This window comes from Ambystoma mexicanum, chromosome 8 (genome assembly GCF_040938575.1).
Source record: "Ambystoma mexicanum isolate Mex_15411 chromosome 8, UKY_AmexF1_1, whole genome shotgun sequence".
Classification (NCBI taxonomy): domain Eukaryota; kingdom Metazoa; phylum Chordata; class Amphibia; order Caudata; family Ambystomatidae; genus Ambystoma; species Ambystoma mexicanum.
In genome coordinates, this window is record NC_090929.1 from 666138295 (window position 1) to 666158237 (window position 19943).

Below are 19943 nucleotides of genomic sequence, written 5' to 3' on the forward strand. Positions count from 1 at the left end.
AAGAAGCAGGCAGCGTATACTATTTCAAAACAGAAGGCCTACATTTCATCAGAGACATACCGAGACCAGGAGATTGGTAGACATGGCTGGATTTGATGGACATGGACTTGACCATTCCGGTGAACCGTTTCTCAAGACCTCCACTGTAAAGGGTTTTGTGTGACTTCTGTTTGCATTACTTCATTAATGCATAGTAGTGGAGGGGGGAGCCAGAATCATTAATGGATAGTAGTGGCCTCTTGTATGATGTAGGTGGGAGCCAGATGAACTTATTTATTTATCGCTCAAAAGACCCCATCTTAAGTCAGTGTGGGATTTACTATATCCTTTGGTATGTTGCATGACATTTTGAAAACTTGATGAATGGTCAGGGTCCCTTTTCTGGGTTACCTGGTAGATGCACGTGATTGCCCCCTTTGGGTGCACTCTCACAGACACAGCTTCAGATAAGAAAGGTTATGAGAGAATGTGGTGCCCTTGGAACATCTCATGAAAGACTCAGGGTTCAGGTCATCATGTGAGAATGGACTGTTCCATAATCAGTAAATGTGGTCTCCCTGGGAGATGCAACAGGAAGAAGGGGTATGAGAATAACAAAGTCTGCATGTAAATGTTCATATAGTGCTTGGCAGACTCCATTGCCTGGATTAGTTTTGCATCATGATCCGGGCACAGAGCATCACTGCTTAAAGAATTTAGAGGGAGATTTGGATTGCTTGAATGCCAAGGACCCAATTCCTTCATATAGGAATTTGTTAGGTTGGAAAGGAAATGGGCAGGACCAGCCTACTTCATATTGAAATTCCAATTTGCCGGTTTTTGTTCTGTTGCATGAATGAACCAGAGTCCCATGCCGAGGACTAACTACAACAGAAGATAACCTGCCTGGGCACATATGCCTTAACCCTTCTCAAAACCTCCCTGTCTTTAAACCCACCCTTTTGGCCTTATATTCTTGCTGGAGTTCATGGTCTTGAAGTGCCTCAGAGAGCATGGAGGCAGACCTTCTTCCGAAAGAGGGATGATCCCTCTGGATCAGAAGACATCCTTGCAGTGGAGTCTTTCATTAAACAGAAGATGGTGGTTTAGAAGGTAAACGGTAGCCCTTTAAACTGTGATTGACAGTTTTAGAATTGTACACTCAAGCAAGGCAGGGATTAATAAAGCATTTCATGATCGAGCGTATAGACTGCTGGTGAAAGCGTGTTGACTGCTATTCACTTTAAGGAAAGCATATTAGCCCCGCCACCGCACGGAACGCTTGTACAGAGTCCTGTAACGAGTCCAGTCACTCACTCAGTTGGTTGACTGGCTTGGTGGCTGGTCGGTCCTAACCGCCATGACCAAGAAAGCGGGAAGAGTCGACCGAGATTAGAGGAGATCGAGCCATTGGCCCATGGAGCCTGCGGAGTGCACACACAAGATCCATGACCGGTGATGTAAGCAATGCAACTCGTAATTCGTTGCATGGAACGGCAGGTAAGCCAGAAAAAGGAACTTGAAGCCACTTGCGTTACGCCCCCGGTGGAGGATTTGCCGGACTAAAAATGCCCTGCCCCTTCACTGATGACTACCTCCATGTAGTCGACCAGCTTCTACCAAACTCTCCCCATTTACCCTCTCACATGCCTGTGCCTGACCAGGTCACCAATCTACAGGCCACAGAGGGGATGGGGCCAATATACCTTTGTGCTTGGGAGAAGTTGCCACGATGGCCTTGGAAATTTCTGGGGCCCTAACCGACATACAGAGAAATATGGAGAAGTAGAAGCAATGACAGAAGCCCTTGAAACCAAAGTTGTTGATCCTGAACAAGCGATTGAACCCACATGAAGAAACGGGTGGGGGAACAATGCCCAGTCAGCAAGACGCAGTGCCGAACTCTCCTTAACTAACACAAAGAGATGAGCTCAAATCCAGTAGTAGGTGAAAGGCCGTCTACTTCTCATTGTGTACTCCATAAGGACACTGAGCTATCAGTACCGCCTGCTACCCTAAACACTCAACATTCCTCTCTTTTCAGAACAAAAGAGAATACCAAAGATAGACTCCCATCAACCGGAACGCAGCATCCCAAACAGCAAAGGGCCCAAAACATGACGCTCTGACCCAGATGTCAATGATCACTAATGCAATGGCACCGTTCATGAAGCTATTCATGACACCTTGGCTAATCACACTATTCCGCTTGCTATGGTCCATTCTAAAATGATATATGCTGAGGGCTATAGAACTGCTAAACTACAACTAGAAAGGGAAGCTGGATCCGTATTGTTTTCAGGAAATGACCATAATAGAGAAAGATCTGTGATGGTACAACAAATCCCCCTGAGAAACCGCCAAGAAGATGAACCACCCGAGAGCATTGAAGCCATACAGGATACCAGCCACAGGGTTACTGAAGAGTTCTCTATTAGAAAGGCGGAGACTGAGGCGATTAAAATGAAATTCACTGTGGAAACCAGTTTGGTTGAGATCCAAGTTGAAGAGCCAACCCTGAGGCAAATGAAGAAGCAGCCAGGGGAAAACATATCCACTGTTTGGAAAGGAAGAGCCGAACGGAGATTGCATTGCCAGTCCCACAACTAAGATATGCCCTCTGCCCGAGGGGTAATAATGCAAGAAAGTTCCTCAAAAAAACTCACTTGAGGAGAACAAAGAACATAGGAAGGGCAGTATTCCAAAATTGAAGAGAAACGGCATTAAAAATAAGATGTCTGCCCATCGAAAAGAGGGTGAGGATTCTTCAGTTCAAGGGGACCACAACCTACTGCTGGACAGGTTTACTTATTCGATTGAAGAAAGCGAAAAAGAAATAGCGGCAACTTAGTGGATATACAGTCAACCCTTGAAAATTAAAAAAACGAGCCCACCATCTGATACAAATAGTGTTTGGGAATGGACTCCCCCCTTCCTTATGTCGGCTGAGAGAAGAGACCACACAATCACAAAATCTAGAGCTCATGAAAAAACGGCAACTCAATCCGATAGCTTTGCACCGGTTTAAGGAAACAGAATTTCAAAGTTCTATTGGAGAGAATCCACTACAAAAGAGCCAAAGCCATTTCAGAAATAATGATTGAGAAGGAAGAAAGGAGCAGAACTAACTCCCCCAGGTCTCCAATTGACTGGCCCAGACACAGGGGTTGGGATTCATAGGCTTGTAAAGTAAATAAGAAAAGGCGTAAATCACCCAAAAGCAGCAAGGAGGCCAAGGAGGATAAATCCATTCCGGGTCAGCTGATCTTTAAAAAAAAGACCATCTACAATGTCTTAGGTAAGAGAGAGTGGTTGAAGAAAGGGATGATTTCATCTTAAATAAATACAAATCTGGTTCAGCTATGCCACTGCATTTACCAATTGCGACAAATTACCACTGAAGATTTTGCCATAATGGAGTTCAAAAGAGAGGATAGAATGGACCTAATACGTCTGAGATCTATGGTGGTGAAAAACCTGCTTCTGACATCAGTGGAAAGCTTTCATACATTGGGGTTCGACCCGAAAGATCTCAGCATGAGGGCAATTGAAGAACCCCACACAGATGCCCTATTGGAAAGAAGAAACAACCAGAAAAGTATAACTGAACAAAGGAACCCTTTCCAAGGGGTCAAGATGGTGGAACATTTTCAACAAGACAAAGTAGTCTATGGGTCGGCGGAACTAAACACAAACTCCAGTCAAAGTTGACCAGCCCTCACACCAACAGAAACCACATTTATCAATGATCGTTACCTGTGGGCCAGGAAAAGAACAGAACAGGAAAATAATCTACAAAATGAAGCCCTCATAAAATGAGGCAGGGGATGACTCTTGGGCCCGACTCCCAACAGCCCTGGCATCAAGGCCTTCCAGTGACTTCAATTCGACCTATAAATCTGTAAAAGGAATTTGGAAACAAGTGGGTCACAATTCTAATAACGATCGACCTAAAAAAGACCCGATGAAAAGCCGCGACCTTCATGTCATAAATGGGCACTACGAAGCTAACTAAATGTGCCATCCAACATGGAAACGAGGCTCCCAATCATCTGTTCTAGATTCTATCTTTATCTCTAGAAACCTAATTAAAGATATAAGCTCTTTTGAGGTTATTAGTACGACAAGAAGTGATCATAACTGGTTAAAACTAACCTGGGATGATGACCTCACACAGCTTGTACATAAACGACCTACCCAGGTTGTAGTGACCAACAAAGGTGGTAGGCTGAAGATGAATACAAGGGCAGTTGAAAAAAAGCTGTTGCACCGTTTTGAGCACGGCTGAAAGAAGTACAATCAACGGGGGCCATGACCCCAATGGACTACACAGCCATTATTGCTCTGTATCGCGTACAAGGAAGATCTCCATAGAGTTAGTACAAAAATGTAAAGAGAAGCGACATGCCGTGCGGGCCCTCAAGAAACTTGTGGTGAGAACTACTGAGAGCGAAACTAAATTGTATAAAGACGAATTATAAATCTTGGATAATTAACAAAAACAAAAATGCTCTGCTACAACAAGATGCAGAAATTCTGCTAAGGGCTCTGGCCAAAAAAAAGAAAAATCCCAACAGCCGAAATCTGGTCCCTGATCAGACTAACAAATCAGAGGCAAGAATTCCACCAGCTAAGCGGAGTGACTGAAGCAAACTGGATATCATTTTTCGGATCCCCGTTTAAAGACATCTGTCACTCAGATACCGTCCATTCAAAACAGCAGATCGTTGGGACCTGCCGTAGGACCATGACGACTTAGTTATCATGATCAAAAACCTCAGTTCATCATCAGGAGCTCCGGCACCCAACGGACTATCCAATGCAACATTAAAAGACAACAATGGGCAAGAATTATAGAAAGATCTGGTTTTGACAAATGTGCTAGCCTCAAGATCAACCCCGGCATCCTGAAGAACGGCTCACGTAATTCCAATTTTCAAAAGTGGGAGACGGACTGACCCCAGCAATTACCAGCCGATAGCCCTGCTGGATACAATGGGGAAAACATATGCCACATTGCTACTCAAAAGACTAATGGACTGGTCCCAGAAGATCGGGATAAACGACAAGTTTCAGCCAGGCTTTGTTAAGGGGCTAGGGACTACCTCACCCCTCACGCCCCCACCAACCCACCCTGCTCTCTTAATCACACTGCTAAAAATAGAACTCATGAAAACCAGCAGTAAGTTAAACTTGGCCTTTGTAGACTTTTCAAAGGCCTTCAATAGTCTAAATCGAAATCATCTGTGGAAAAAGCTTGCCATTAATAACTGCCCTATTGACCTGGTGGAATCACTTTGTAGACATCATACAAATAATACAACAATCAGAATCCACCTTAATGCCAATGGGATACTCTGATGAAATACCTACAGGATGGGGTGTCAAGCAAGGTTGATCTCTGGCCCCGGCCCTCTATACCTGTACATCACATATTTGGGAAAGTACATGGAGAAAATCAGAAGTCCCCCCACAAAGTTTGCAGGGTGAAGATTACGCACCTGTTGAATGCAGAGGACCTGGTTTTATTTGATTACACAGAGGTCAGCCTGCAAGGACAACTGAACAGACTAGCAGATTATGTAGTGGCCAATCTCGAAATCAACACAGATAAGACAAAGATTCTTACCTTAAAAAAAAGCCAGGAATCAAGGAAAATAATATATAAAAATGGTACATGAACCACAAAGAAATAGTGAAGGTAAAATCGTTCAAGTATTTAGGGATTCAAATTTCGAACAGCACAGCCGAGACCTACTCCATCGAGTCCCTAAGAAGGAAAGCCACTGCTCTTGCGAACCAAGCCCTAATTCTAAAAAGGATGCTTCCAGTTATTGAGTTCTACAAAGTTACAGTGATTCCAATACTCACCTATGAGGCTGATATGATACGATATGGCATTTATAAAGTGCCTATATACAAGTTTTTCAAGGCGTGACGAGGCAAGGGAGGGGAACAGAGGGAAGACAGAGACAATGATCTTACTAGGCCAAGTGACATTGAGATTGCGCAAGTGCAAGGGGAAGGGGAAAAGTGCAAGGGGAAAGGGGGAGGGAAGTGGATACACAGTAAATAAATAAAACAAAACAATAAATAAGGGGACAACCAGCTGGTGGCAGGTGCAGGGGTAAATGCAGACATCGATTGTCAAGTGCTGATATGGGGCTGTAGGGATACAGAACAGTCCCAGAGTGCAAGGGTTGCCAGGGGGGTAGTGCAGGTGTGCAACTGGCGGTGAGGGGACCTGGGCCCAAGATAAAAGGGTAGCCAGGTGGCCAGTGCGGTTACAGTTTCAGCCAGGAGTTCAGCAGGGGAGAGGAGGAGCGAAAGCAGAAGCAAAGAGGAAGGTCTTGAGGCGCTTCCGGAACCAGAGATGGTTCTCCTCAATTTTCAGAGAGGCAGCGAGGCTGTTCCAGAGGGAGGCCCCAGCCAAAGAAAGATCTACCAACAATTTTTAGCTTGGAGAAGCGACTGATCCTGAGAGAGTTGGAGGCGGATGAGCAAAGAGCTCGAGAAGGCAGATACTTAAGAAGAGAGAGTTGAAGGTATTGAGGCCCCAGAAGGCCTTGTGGACAATGAACAGGATTTTGAACTTAATCCTTGCAGCCACTGGGAGCCAGTGCAGAGATTTCAGTCCAGGAGAGATACGATCCATGGGCTTGAGACCAAGGACAAGTCTCGCAGTCCTGTTTTGGATGAGTTGCAGAGGGCGTAGAGTAGAGGCAGGAAGATTTAGAAAGAGGCTGTTGCAGTAATCCAGCCTAGAGAACCAGAACTCTGGAGACAGTGAGCTTTTGGGGGAAGGAGAGGAAAGGAAGAATACCTCTGAGGAGGTGCAGCTGGTAATGTGGCTTCTTAGAGACGTTAGAGACGTGAGGAGAGAAGGAGAGTGTGGAGTCGAAGATGACCCTGAGGTTTTTAGCCTCACAGGTAAGAGCAGGAAGAGGGCCAAGAGAGGCCGGCCAGAGAGTGACAGGAAAGGAGGGAGCGGGTGTGCCGATGAGGAGAAGCTCAGTCTTACTGGCATTAAGGCAGAGATCATTGACAGCACACCACTCCTGGATAGCAGACAATCGGAGATGAGGGAAGAAGAGGTGGTTTAGGGGAGCCTGAAAATGAATGTCATCCGCATAGCACTGAAAGTTGGGGCAGAGAGCGGCAATGCGGTGGGCAAGAAGTGCCAGGGAGGGAACAGCCAGGGAGAGAGGTAAGACCCCTGGGCAACACCACAGGTGGAGATTGAGATAGAGAAGAGGAAGGACCCAAGTTGGATCTGGGAGGGTTGATCAGAGAGGAAAGAAGTCAGCCAAGCCAGGGCCTGATCGTTGATACCCAGGTTATCACAGACGTTTGAGCAGGATGGCATGGTTGACCATGTCAAAGGCAGAAGAGAGATCAAATAAGATGAGGACACAGGGGGTGTTGGAATTAAGGTTAGAGAGCAGGTCTTCACGGATGTTCAGGAGAGCAGTTTCCATGCTTCTGGCAGCTCTGAAGCCAGACTGATGGTCATGGAGACAACCAACAGATTTAGTGCGAAGATTAAGCTGGGAAATGGCCAGTTTTTCCAGGAGTTTGCCCAGGAAAGGAGTGATGGAGATTGGGTGGTAGTCAGCCGGGCAGGACGAGTCGGCAGAGGGTTTCTTAAGAAGAGGGTGCACAAGGGAGTGCTTCAGAGGGGGGAAGGAAAGACTCCAGTGGCAAAGGAGTGGTTGCAGAAATCCGCCGGAGCAGGAGCCACGGTGTCAATGTGGTCCTTGATGGTTTTGGAGGAACAGCGGTGAACCTGTTTCGACAAGGCTATCATAGATCAGACTTGTCTAGGAACCTCGTCTGGGGAAAGGCAGAGAAGGTGGGAGGAGAGGTGGCCGAAATAGGGCCAGAGGAAGAGCATGGAGTAGAGGAAGGAGGTGGAGAGGAAGAGAGATGTCCTGTGTTTTAGAGATGAAATGAGAAGACAGAGCCGTGCAGAGGGCCTGGGAGGGAACAGGAGAGGTAGAGACTGCAGCATGAGTGGCCAATTCCTTGCAGATTTTAAAGAGTTTGGTCAAGTTATTAGATGCAGCAGAGATGCAGACTTGGATGCGAGCTCTCTTCTTGGTGCGGACAGAGTGCCAGTATTGCCTTTGGAGCAGGCAGCAGGCCCGTTTGTCAGAGGATGTACCAGAAGCACGCCATTTCCTTTCAGCCACCCTGCAATTGCGTTTGAGGGTGACGAGGTCCGAGTCGTACCAGGAGTTGCACTTGGCTTTGGGCTTCAAGCGGATCCTCGTGGCAGGGGCAAGAGCATCAAGATTATCGGATGTAGCAGAGTGGAGCAAGGAAAGGGCCGTGTCAGGGTGTGAGTCAGCCAAAGGTGTGCGAGGGGACAAAGCGGAGGCGAAAGCCTCAACTGGCTCACGCTTCATGGGTCGGATAACTGAGAAGGTAGGTGGCAGTGCTGGAAGTGGCTTGGCCCGAGGGGGAGAGAGGGGAGCTGGGAGGAAAGGAGAAAGTGATCACTCCAGGAGAGAGGAGTGGTGAGAGGGATAGAAAGAGGAAGGTCTGAAGAGATCAGAACATCCAGAGTGTGCCCTGCAGAGTGAGTTGGACCAGAGGGGAGAATAGAGAGTGAGAGAGGGTCACAGAGGTTGCGAAAGAGTCCAGAGGAAGGACAGGAAGCATCCAGGTGGTTGTTAAAGTCTCCAAGAAGGAGGAGTTGAGTGGTCGAGGCCAGGAGGGTGGAGGAGAGGTCTGCCCACTCAGCGAGGAAGGAGGAGATCTGACCAGGTGACCGATAGATGGTAGCCAGAGTAAGGGAATGGCCAGGAGAGAGAAAGAGCCTGCAGATGAGGCATTCGAAAGAGGAGTAGGTCTGTGTAGGAATGACCGAGGCAGGGATCCACTCAGGGAAGATGAGGGCTACACCCCCTCCGGAACAGTTGAGGATCTTGTAGCCATCAGGGAGGAGAGTGTCAAAGCTCGTGACAGAGCTGGCCGTGAACCATGTCTCAGTGAGCCCGAGAACATCGAGGTCAAGTTCTTCCAGGAAGCGGCAGATGTCAGAGGAGTGTTTGTCAGCAGAGCAAAAGTTTCAATATGGAGAAGGTTGACGTCCTTGAAAGACTTCGGGGGAGTGGTACAAATCAGAGGTACGCCCTGCGGAGGTGTAGAAGGAGCCAGAGGGGGGACAGAAGAGGAAGGAGGAGAGTAGCCAAGGAGGAGACAGTAGGGGGAGGCAAGGAAGCTGTGGGGGGGAGGAGAGGTTACAGCAGGAGAGGAAAGGAAATTGATGAGGCGTGGGAAGCATCTATCAAAGAGGAGAAGGTTAGCCTGAGGGCCTTGGACCAAGACGGTACCATTCAGGTAAACATTCACGATGACCTTAGAAGAGAGGTGGCACCATTAATGGGAAAATAAGAGAAAGGAGAAAGCATAGAGACCATATGAGGAGTCCATAGGTCTGGCGAGGGAACGACAAAGAGTGTGTCAGTGAGGGTTTGCCTGGAGGAGGCACTGGTATAGGTGTCAGCGATAGGGAGGCCTGGGTTGGAGACCAGGATGTCCTTTTTAAACTTCTTCCTACCAGATTTAGTCAGAAGAGCAGGATAGTCGATAGAGAAGCAGTTAGAAATGATAGGAGAAACAGAGAACACCATCGAGTAGGTAGGGCGAGGAGAGAGGAAGAAGGGGGGGGAGGAGAACACTAGGGAAGGACACAGGGAGGGACGCAAGCAGACGAGAGAGAGAGACAATAGTAGACACTTTGACAAGACAGCAGGAACTTAGATAATGGTGGAAAATGTTCGCTAGATGAATAATTTACTTAGAAGGCAAAAACCACAGAATGGCAATACTTGCTCAATGCAATTTTAAATACGTTCACAATGCAATTTTTAAAATACCGGAGGAAAAACACACCTAAGTCTAAGAGTCTGCTAAGTGGCAGGGTTATCAGGGTAAAGTGGAGGCTCTATTCCTAACCCAGGCCCCTCCTACCTTACTTAGTAGCTGCTGGTTGACGGCTGGCCACTGGCTTCCCCTGCTGACACCTGCAGACACTGGGTGGAGCCGCCTCCGTAGGAGCCGTCTTTTGCCTAGAGGGCCCTTAGCCGCAGGGGCTACCGCGCAGAGGGCTGCCCTGGAAAGCTCAGTTAAGACCAGAAATCCGGCCAATCAAGGGAGGATGGAGGGCTTGGAGGCGGGCGAAGGAAGGGTAAGAGGAAGCAGGTAGCAGAGGAAGCACCGAAGCACATTGGGCATGGGGGCACACAAGTACCCAGCAACAGATGGAAAAATAATGCAACGCCCCGGAGGGTCGCACCGTCAGGCCTGCTCACCTGGGACCGCCGAATGGAAGAGGTGAGGTCCCACGGTGCCGGCTGCTACACCAAAGCAAGGGAGACAAAACAGCCAATCACGGAAGGAGGGAGGGCTGGGAGGCGGCAGAGAGGGAGGGGAAGGGAAGCAGGGAGTAGGGGAAGCACCGAAGCACACAGGGCCGGGGGGCCACACAAGTACCCAGCAACAGATGGAAAAATAATGCAACGGCCCAGAGGGTTGCACAGTTAGGCCTGCTCACCTGGAACGGCCGAATGGAAGTCTTATTCTCACTGGCAGCAACATTTTGGACACTCTTACAGGGTATATTTTGGAAGAAGATTCTCTGCCTCCCCAAATCGATCCCGATAGAGAGCATTAGGAAAGAAATAAAAAACTCACAGAAAAGGATTGGAGCACCACCGCTAAAGAGGTTAACATACGTACGTTTCATAAAAATCTTGCATCTGAATTAAGGAAACAAGGCGAGATCCAACAGTACCTAAAGAAATGTCCCGATCCGAATGAACCATCGATTTTTATGAGGATTCGACTCTACCTCGCTAGAACGATGGAAATGTTGTCAGTGAGATCAAAACTTAAAGGAAGGGGGGCCGGCAAGACAAAACGTGGAGATTTTGTAATTTAGAAGATTCAACCGAAACACTTTGACATCTGTTCACGACATACTCAGCTCTTACCATGGAAAGGACTATGTACTTTGGACGCCTCCTAACAGGTTACAGATCGATATCAGCTGATGACTGGTGGCAAAAGATGCTGAGAGGAGAACAAATCTCCTTGATGAACACAACTTAATTATTTCACGGATTGCTTAGAGGGATCCCTGCAATTGGTTGCAAACTGACATTCTCCTAGTGATGGGATAAGGATTTTATCCAATGAATGAACTAGAAAGGAATATGTGGAATAGATCCACTTCAATTTTGCAAAATGTTTTCTTGATAAACTAAAACTGCAAATAAATAAATTATGTTTTTTAAATAGGCTGCCACATCATAGAATAACCTGCTATCTTTGTGGCAGTAATTCATGGAACAGCTATGCAGTCAACTGTACATAGTACTCCTTAATGTATGTGAACAGCAAAGCCAAATCTATTTTGGGATGAAAGAAATGTGCTCACTTTAACATGGGACTATTGCCACTTTATCTTTCTCAGAGATTCTTAATCAAAAGCTGTTATTAACTATGGCAGAGTTGCCAGTTTCCCATGGCCATGTGCGAGGAGGCCCATCCAGTAATGTTTTCGCTTGAAATTGTAGGCTTGTAGTTATCCTAAATCTCAAAGAGTAAAAACTATAAGTGCCAGAATCCAAAGAAAAAAAAACAAGACTGGATGGCCTTCCCACGCATGGCCATGGGAAACTTGAGATATCTGCTATAGAACTTAATATATCATAGAACGGCTGAGGGAGACCCTCTGGGTTTAAAGGTTGGTTCACAATCCGCCAGAAGGATACAGACTGAGTTGACCATGATACACAGCAGGTGAAAACTTAAGAGGATTAAAAATCTGGGCACGCCCTTTATCCCATTAAATAAAATTGTATTTTTTTTTTTTTTTAATCGAAAATGTTGCGGTATAAGACCAATATTGGGCTCTACAGCGCAATGCAACAGATGCTCACACTGATATTATATCCAGAGTATGCATTAATTATTACTCATCAAAAGGCTTCAGGTCATAAGAGAGGCTGGTAGTGAATATGGCGGAGCTTTGTTCTGAGGTGGGCAGGGGTTTGAGATTACAGCAGTTGCAATGGTTTAAGAGACCGGATTCAGATAGACAGGGACTGAGATAACTTACCTGAGTAGATAGTCCCCTCATTGGTCAGCAGGGCGGCTCCCACTCTGAAGTTACTGTAGGGGCAGTACGCCATCTCCTTGGCTTTATGGCATGCCAACAGCAATCGCTGAATGGGTTCTGGCTCTGCTGGCAAATGTGTTGAGATGGAAGTTTGTGTAGACTCCTCACTTAGACAGTTACTCTGGAACGGAGTAGTCATCTCTTGCACGGACATCTCCAGTGCCCCCACTACAGGGATAAGCAATAGTAGGGCGCAAGGAAAATCAGCAGTTGCCAGTCTGTTGTAAAAACAGGAATGAAAGGGAAAACATGTTAATGATATTCTGTGCACACACAAGATCTATCTGGGGTGTGTTAGAGGATGTTGGTGGGATTTTGCTGTGTGTGTCTCCAATTTAGTGTGTAACACAACCTTGGATGGGGGGTCTGCACGCTAGTGTATGATGCAGCTTCCAGGTAGACACTCCATAATATGATAGAGGCCATGGTTGTGTACTTTGGCGCTAGTTTACAACAGCAACAATTGAGGAGTTTGTGTTGTGCGTGATCAAGCATGTGGCAAAAAAGGGGGGACTGTGTAGCAGAGCCTCATAGATATTTGAGTTCTAGTTTGTATAAAGGGATTCTGCACTATAGTGTGTGAACATGCCTGAAATGTGGGAAGTTAGGTGCTTTACTACGTGTGATACACACCTAGAGGTTCTATCCAAGAAGCAGTGTACTGAAGAGCCTCTGTGGGAAGTCTAGCTAATATTTATGAGAGAATATTTGCATACATTTGGAATCATTGTATGCATATTTCTCATGAATATTAATGAGAGATATCCTGAAACCATGACATGGATCCAGGCCTCTGGTGTAGGATTTAAACTGTGGGCTTGAGTCTTCACACTAGTACATAATAGAGCCAGCAGTGAGGCTCTGACGCTAGGATGTGATAGTGTCATTCAGTGTGAGGCTTTTTGGCAGCAGACTTATTGCAGAGAAACTGGACAAAAAAAGATACAAGAGGTTGGAGACCTGCTCTCCAACCTTGACTCCAACACCCCCTGTGTCCTGATCTTACTTGATCTCTCTTCTGCCTTTGATACGGTTAACCATGCCATCCTGCTAAATCATCTCCGTGATAACCTGGGTATCACCAGTCAGGCCCTGGCGTGGCTGACTTCTTTCCTCTTTGATCGACCCTCCCAGGTTCAACTTGGGTCCGTCCTCTTCTACATCTCTATCTCTACCTGTGGTGTTCCCCAGGGGTCTAACCTTTCTCCCTGACTGTTTAACTAATACCTGGCACTTCTTGCCCAGCGAATTGCTGTGCTCTGCCCCAACTTCCAGTGCTATGCTGAGGAGACTGAGCTCATTTTCAGGCTACCCTCAGCCACCTCCTCTCATTCTCTCATCTCTGTCTGTCTGTCCCCCATCCAGGAGTGGTGTGCCGCCAATGATCTCTGCCTTAATGCCAGTAAGACTGCAATTCTCCTCATCGGCATACCCGCTCCCTTCTTTCCTGACACTCCCTGGCGGGCCTCTATTGGCCCTCTTCCCGTGCCCACCTGTGAGGCTAAAAACCTTGGGGTCATCTTCAACTCCACACTCTCCTCCTCTCCTCACATCTCTAAGAAGTCACACTACCAGCTGCACCTCCTCAGAGGTATTCTTCCTTTCCTCTCCTTCCCCTGAAGCTCACTGTCTCAAGAGCTCTGGTTCTCTCTAGGTTGGACTATTGCAACAGCCTCTTTCTAAATCTGCCTGCTTCTACTCTCCGCCCTCTGCAACTTATCCAGAACAGGACTGCAAGACTTGTCCTTGGCCTCAAGCCCAGGGATTGTATCTCTCCAGGCCTGAAATCTCTGTATTGCCTCCCAGTGTCTCCGAGGATTAAATTCAAAACCCTCTGCATTGTCCACAAGGCCTCTGGGGCCTGGGGCGTCAATACCTTCAACTCTCTCTTCCTAAATATCTTCCTTCTCGAGCTCTTTGCTTATCCACCTCTAACTCCCTCAGGGCCAGTCGCTTCTTCAAGCATCGAGTTGGTGGAAGATCTCTCTCTTCGGCTGGGTCTTTCCTCTGGAGCAGCCTCCCTGCCTCACTGAAACTTGAGGACAATCATCTCCAGTTCCGGAAGCACCTCCAAACCTTTCCCTTCGCTTCTGCTTTTTCTCCTCCTCTCCCCTGCTGAGTTGCTGGCAGAAACTGCACTGGTTACCAGACCACCCTCTGATCTCGGGCCAGTCGCACACCTGTATCGCCTTCTCGACAACCTCCCGCACTCGGGACTGTCCCTGTATCCCTACAGTCCCTCTACCAGCACTTAACACTGTATGTTTACACTTACATTTGCACTTGCCACCAGCTGGCTGTACTTACTTATTGTTGTTAGTCTAGTATCCCTTCTACTGCCCTTCCCCTCCCGCTCTCCTCTGCACTCTCCCCCTTCCCATGGACTTACGCGATCTGAATGTCACCTGGCCTAGTGGGATCGTTTTCTGTCCTCTCTCTGTTCCCCCTCCCTTGCCTCGTCGCACCTTGAAACACTTGTGTATTGGCGCATTATAAATGCCATATCATATATCATATACAAGAGCCAGGAAGGGCTCAGACAAGAAGGACTTGGTGCATTTATTAGAGACAAAGGAAACAGAGGCATAGGAGGACTAAGGTAGATTTAAGGAGCTGGCTGGGTGTGCCTGCACATAAGAGGTGATTTGTGGATGGTTGCAGTTGCATACAATAAACATTTAAGAAACTAGGAAGCCCACTGCCCATGACCTGCAGATGTCCCTAAAGGAGGTGGAGCAGTGGTACATCCTTGATAAAATTGACAATGTCCTCGGCAACCTGACGGAGGCAAAGAGTGGATAGGGACTTAATTGAATCACCTCCATAAAGGTGGTTGAAACTCAATAGCCTTTGAAATACAACATGGCTAATCAGTGGATCCCTGACATGCACTTGCCATGTAAACCGTGGGGTATACTTCAACCCCAAATAAGTAAGACTGGTAATCTCATTAACAGGTGTGCTCTGCAGTGTCCATTCGAACACTTGTTTCTATTTTCTTCTCACTCTTTTTGGAAATAACATGGTGTTCATTTTGCGTTTATTTCCAAATTCTTAATCCAAGCACAACTCTAGTGCATGCGTCTTCCTTTGGAGCCCTATAGGCATGAGGTCCAGAAGCACTAAAATCCCCTGCAAACATTAGGATCCCAACAAGTGATGGCAATTTGTGCAGATGATTCCAAAGATATATAGGTAGATCAGAAAAAAAGCTTCAATTGCAGGGGGGCAAGCTGCAACCTAGTTCACCCCCATGCTAATTGAAAAGTGTGCATCCAGATATTCTATTTTAATAATATTAGAACCTAGAGTCAAATTTGTGAAATCCCCAAAAAGAGTTTTACACATGGCCACAAAAGATGCTCTGAAAGTCCCCAAAGCAGGCAAAAGGATGCGGAAATACCACTGCTTTGTTATTCTGCACCAGAAGCCATAGATGTGTGAATTGGTTCGATGAAGAAGCTCCCTCTGAAAAGAAAAAAAAAGGGAAGCCACAAATGTGGGAAATGGTCCCCCTTTTCAGCCCAATCCTTTGATTCTCTCAGGCTAGGTTTCACAGACAACCTACAAGAAGAATGCAAATTTGATGTCATTCGGTACTTTCCGCAGAGTAGATCGAGCACATCCTCTTCTTATAGAGGGCGTAAATAATCTCAGAACCAGGTTTCAGGGAGCTTTAGGGCACAGCAAATCAGATTAAATAAGGGTATGAGATTACAAGCCCATGAAGGCGGATTTTGCTTCAAGTTGGTCATGGGCAACTCGCACAGATCGGAGGTGGCAGGATTGAGGACCACTACATTTTAAATCAATGACCTCAATGATTGAAGTCAGATTACGACCAGAGAAATGCATTAGGTCCATCGTGACTCCACATCATTGAAAGGTAATGCTGTGGCGGGGAGGATGGGTTGGTCAATGCAAAAACCATTTAGGATCTGTAATACCTCGATACCCTTGCCCAAAATGAAAGATGTATTTTAAAGGAATTGGATGGCAGGAAGAAGGTGTTTGGAGGGCAAATAAAAACAAAAAAGAAACTGCTATTTTGATCAGGCATACAGCATCGCATTAGGCATCGTTCAGAGAGGAAGCCATCTTGGCTGGGGCTAATTTATTGAAGACAGCTGTGCTTAAATCCTCATGCTTATTCTACTTGGATATTCTCTGAAGAAGACACAGCATCCTGGAATACTCACTCTCTTTCCTATAGCACCAAGTGCCTTTCCTGGGCTTGCACCACACAACTGAAACCCTGCCAAACCCAGCACTAGAAGATAAAGCAGGGTACATGGAGACAATCAGTTCTTCGCAACCAGCAGTCTCATTCCCAGGCAACTCTACTTGCACAGAGAAGTACCTCACGTGCATTACGGTCCGATGGGTGCTTACTGTTTAGGAATCATGAACATTCTTTAAACTGATTACTGCATTCTGCTATATTTTGGAATCGTGCTTAGCGTACCATGAATTTCTAGTGACTTGCCGACTCATTTGTACTCCTGCTTTAACCATACAGGAACTAACCAAATTAAAAGGGAGAATTAACCACAATAAAAGCTTTAGCCTAAGAGCAAGGCGCATGCTTTGAACTCGTGTTAAAAAAAACCAAGTGGTATGCCTTAAACTCTGTTATAAATCATTAGCACCCGGCAAAGGCAAATCAGATTGGATTGGCCCTCGCCAGGTCCCTACCAGCGTGACAAAGACTCACCTTCCAAGGATTGCAGCATTGTGTCCCTCCAAGTTCCATCTCTTTCTTCTCCAGGCCACCATGGAAAGGGAGAAGGGACAACGTGCGGTTCCTTCGCCCTGATCCATGGCGGCCATTTTCAAATGGTGTACTATCTTTTTAATGTCAACAATGGAAAGCGAGAAAGGACTACGGGTGCATGATATGCATGAGTGGGTTCAAGCTTGGAAAGCAAATGGATGCACGAGTGAATGCAGGGTTTAAATCACTCAGAGTGAAAAGAGGCCAAAGAACCATCTGAATGTGCAGTTTGTTTTACAGAGCAAAACTTAATCGAAGACAGGAGAAGGACCTTGTTAGCCGAGGAGCAATACATTGATTTTATCCTCTTATCCATCCCAAACATTTTTTTTTAAGTGAAATCATGTTTCCGGTTTCCCAATTCTGCTCACCTAACCTGCTTCCAAAACAGGATTGTGGAAACAGTTTTTTGGGGAGTTGAGGGCGGGGGGGGGGGTGTGCATCATCATTCCCACAACATTCACAGAGGATATGGAGTGCTTGTTACTCATGTGATGATGCTTGGATTCAGAGAGACTGACAATGTCCAATTGTAAGGTGGTGGCAGTGAGGATACTAATGGACAGATCTTGGGGGTGTCTATTGGGTCAAACATTCATGTATCAGTTAGGTTTGGTTTGTAAGGTGGGGAGCCATGTTAGATTTCAATATAAGCTTAGACTTGACTCATTAATGTTATGGGCTTCACACTGTGCTCAGGTATTTGCATGGTCTCCACATGCTCTGGGAGATCTGAAAGAGATGGGGCTGGTTTAGGATTGTAGGGAAAGAAGGAAAATGCAAGATAGCTTTGCTGATGTGTGGATATGTGTAGCTCAAAAGATCCTGGGCTCTGTTGCTAGGTGATTCATTCCAACAGTCTAATGCAGGATCTCCATCCAGCTCAGTCCTTGCTTGGTTTGGTGCTTTCCTATCTGATCGTTTTCAATCACTCTCCCTATGCCTGATTCAATCGATCCCGTTTCTGTTCCTTGTGGAGTTCCCCAAGGTACTGCTCTCTCACCTATCCTGTTTAAATGACTACATTTAGCCTTTGGCCAAGCTCATCCAGTCCCATGGGTTCTGCTGCAATTCTTATGCCGACGACACCCAAATTGTTGTACGACACTATCTGGCAGCAGCTGATGCAGTAATTCGTCTGCAACGCTGCCTGAATAGAATCAAAATTGGCCGAAGCAGCATGCAGACAAAACTGACTAATTCATTTCCCTTTCCTTGGCTCAGCCCCTCTATTTGTTGTACCATCTGCAGGTCTTGGAGAACTATGCAGCTATATTTGCCACTAATACTTCCTGGTTTAGTTTTTTTCTTTCCTGCTTTCAGCTGCTGCCTTCCTCAGTTCTTCACAGCGCCATGATGCATTAATTGGTGATGGTTGCACTTTATAAAAGGTATTAACATAGTATGAGCGCTTGACGTACCCGTGTCTAGAGGGGAGCCCGGTGTGCCTGTAGTTCAAGGATACAAATGATATGACATTTATAACGTGCCTATACACAAATGGTAAAGACTGTACAATGCATGTTTGATGGTGCGGCATAGTATTCCGGTGTTGCTGCAGAACAAACAAGTGTCTGCGATTGGTTTCAACATTCCACCCAATGCATTTTAAAGGAAAGTGGAAGTTGGGGTGAGAATGTTCATGCTCGTAAGCGCTTATTACATGTTGTAAAATATTTGAGCTACAGTGCATATCGCCTGCTCTTTTGCTCTACACTCACCGGTCTTGTAGAACTCCCTCTGTTAATGACTTTCTATCACATTCTGTCTTTCAGACCTTCTCACTCTCTGCATCCCTTGTATGTGTCCATCTTTCCATCTCAGAAGCCTATCTTCTGTGTCTCTGCATTCTACATACCTGTCCACCTAATAGAGGGGTGTAGCTTCAGATGGGGTGTATGAACTAGCCCTCCCATGTCTACCATTTGTCGGATTAGGAGAGACCCGTCAGTCCTGAAAGTCTGAGTTGGGACCAGAGCTGTCACGACAGGATTTCCTGCCTTGCTCTCAATTAGTTTCATTCTGTGGTTTTTCTAGGAGCCCTTAAATACAGCGCTACTGTCAGTCGAAAACTGTCCAGCAGGCAGTTACTAATGCTACAAGAGTCGCTGGGCAAATGCACCTTTTGGTGACGCTTTCATTTACCAAAATTTGAAATCTTAATGAAACGTTCTACTGTTGTGTTGCTCATAGGGATGGGCCACTTGTATTTTAAAGACAAGTCTTGATCGCAGCTCAGAACCAGCTAATAAGTTAATTTGTGAAAGAAAATGTCAACTAAATACATTATTAAAATGTAAAAAGCTGCAAAACTGAGATTAATTCACTTAATGCAAAAAAAGTAAGTCTGCCTGTTTCAAATAATGGCAAACACAAGCAACCTGAATCAATCAGCCCACAGCTCAGCATACAGTCGCCCCACGTTGGTCTAGTGTCATGCGAATAGGACATGCGATACTGCATCTTTTCCTTGCATTCCAACAGTTGCAGCTCCAGGCTAAGGGGAAAGCAAAACCATGGTTACCAGAGTGCAGATGAACACATAGCCTGGTCTTAAAGGATGACTTTAGAGATCATTCTGGGGTCATCAGATGATCATTGAACTACACTAGAAGTCATTCCCACATCATCAGACGTCATCATGCGGTTAAAGTCAGCAGCAAATATCTCAGAATGGTGGGAGATTATTTGGGGATGAATTTAGGATGACAATGAATATTCTAACATCATCACTATTTTAGAAAACTCTTTGTTCTTGATGCTTTTAGGATGACTTGCTGATCACTGCACGTTTGTCCCTGGTGATTTGGGGATGATTCACAGATGACCTGCTGATTACTTCAAGAGCATTGCCATGAAACATGTTTGTTCTTGATGATTTGGGGATGCCTTACTGATTACTTCAGAACATCAGAGGTTGTAGGATGATACATGGACCAATACAGATTGTAATTTCGCTTTTGCTTAGTTGCACTTATGCTGAATGCCTCCCCACTGTGG

At 46.2% G+C, this 19943-nt stretch overlaps 1 protein-coding gene across 3 annotated transcripts in view; it reads right to left on the reverse strand.

Moving 5' to 3' along the window:
* CDA (cytidine deaminase) overlaps positions 1-19943 on the reverse strand; it is a 351013-nt gene that overhangs the window by 310673 nt on the left and 20397 nt on the right. For 2 of the 3 annotated variants that reach the window (XM_069610452.1, XM_069610454.1), the window contains exon 2: positions 12110-12387. In XM_069610452.1, coding sequence (XP_069466553.1) covers positions 12110-12387 — 278 coding nt within the window. Of the gene's footprint in view, positions 1-12109; positions 12388-19324; positions 19441-19943 lie in introns of all 3 variants that reach the window. The other variant, XM_069610453.1, reaches the window with a different exon arrangement.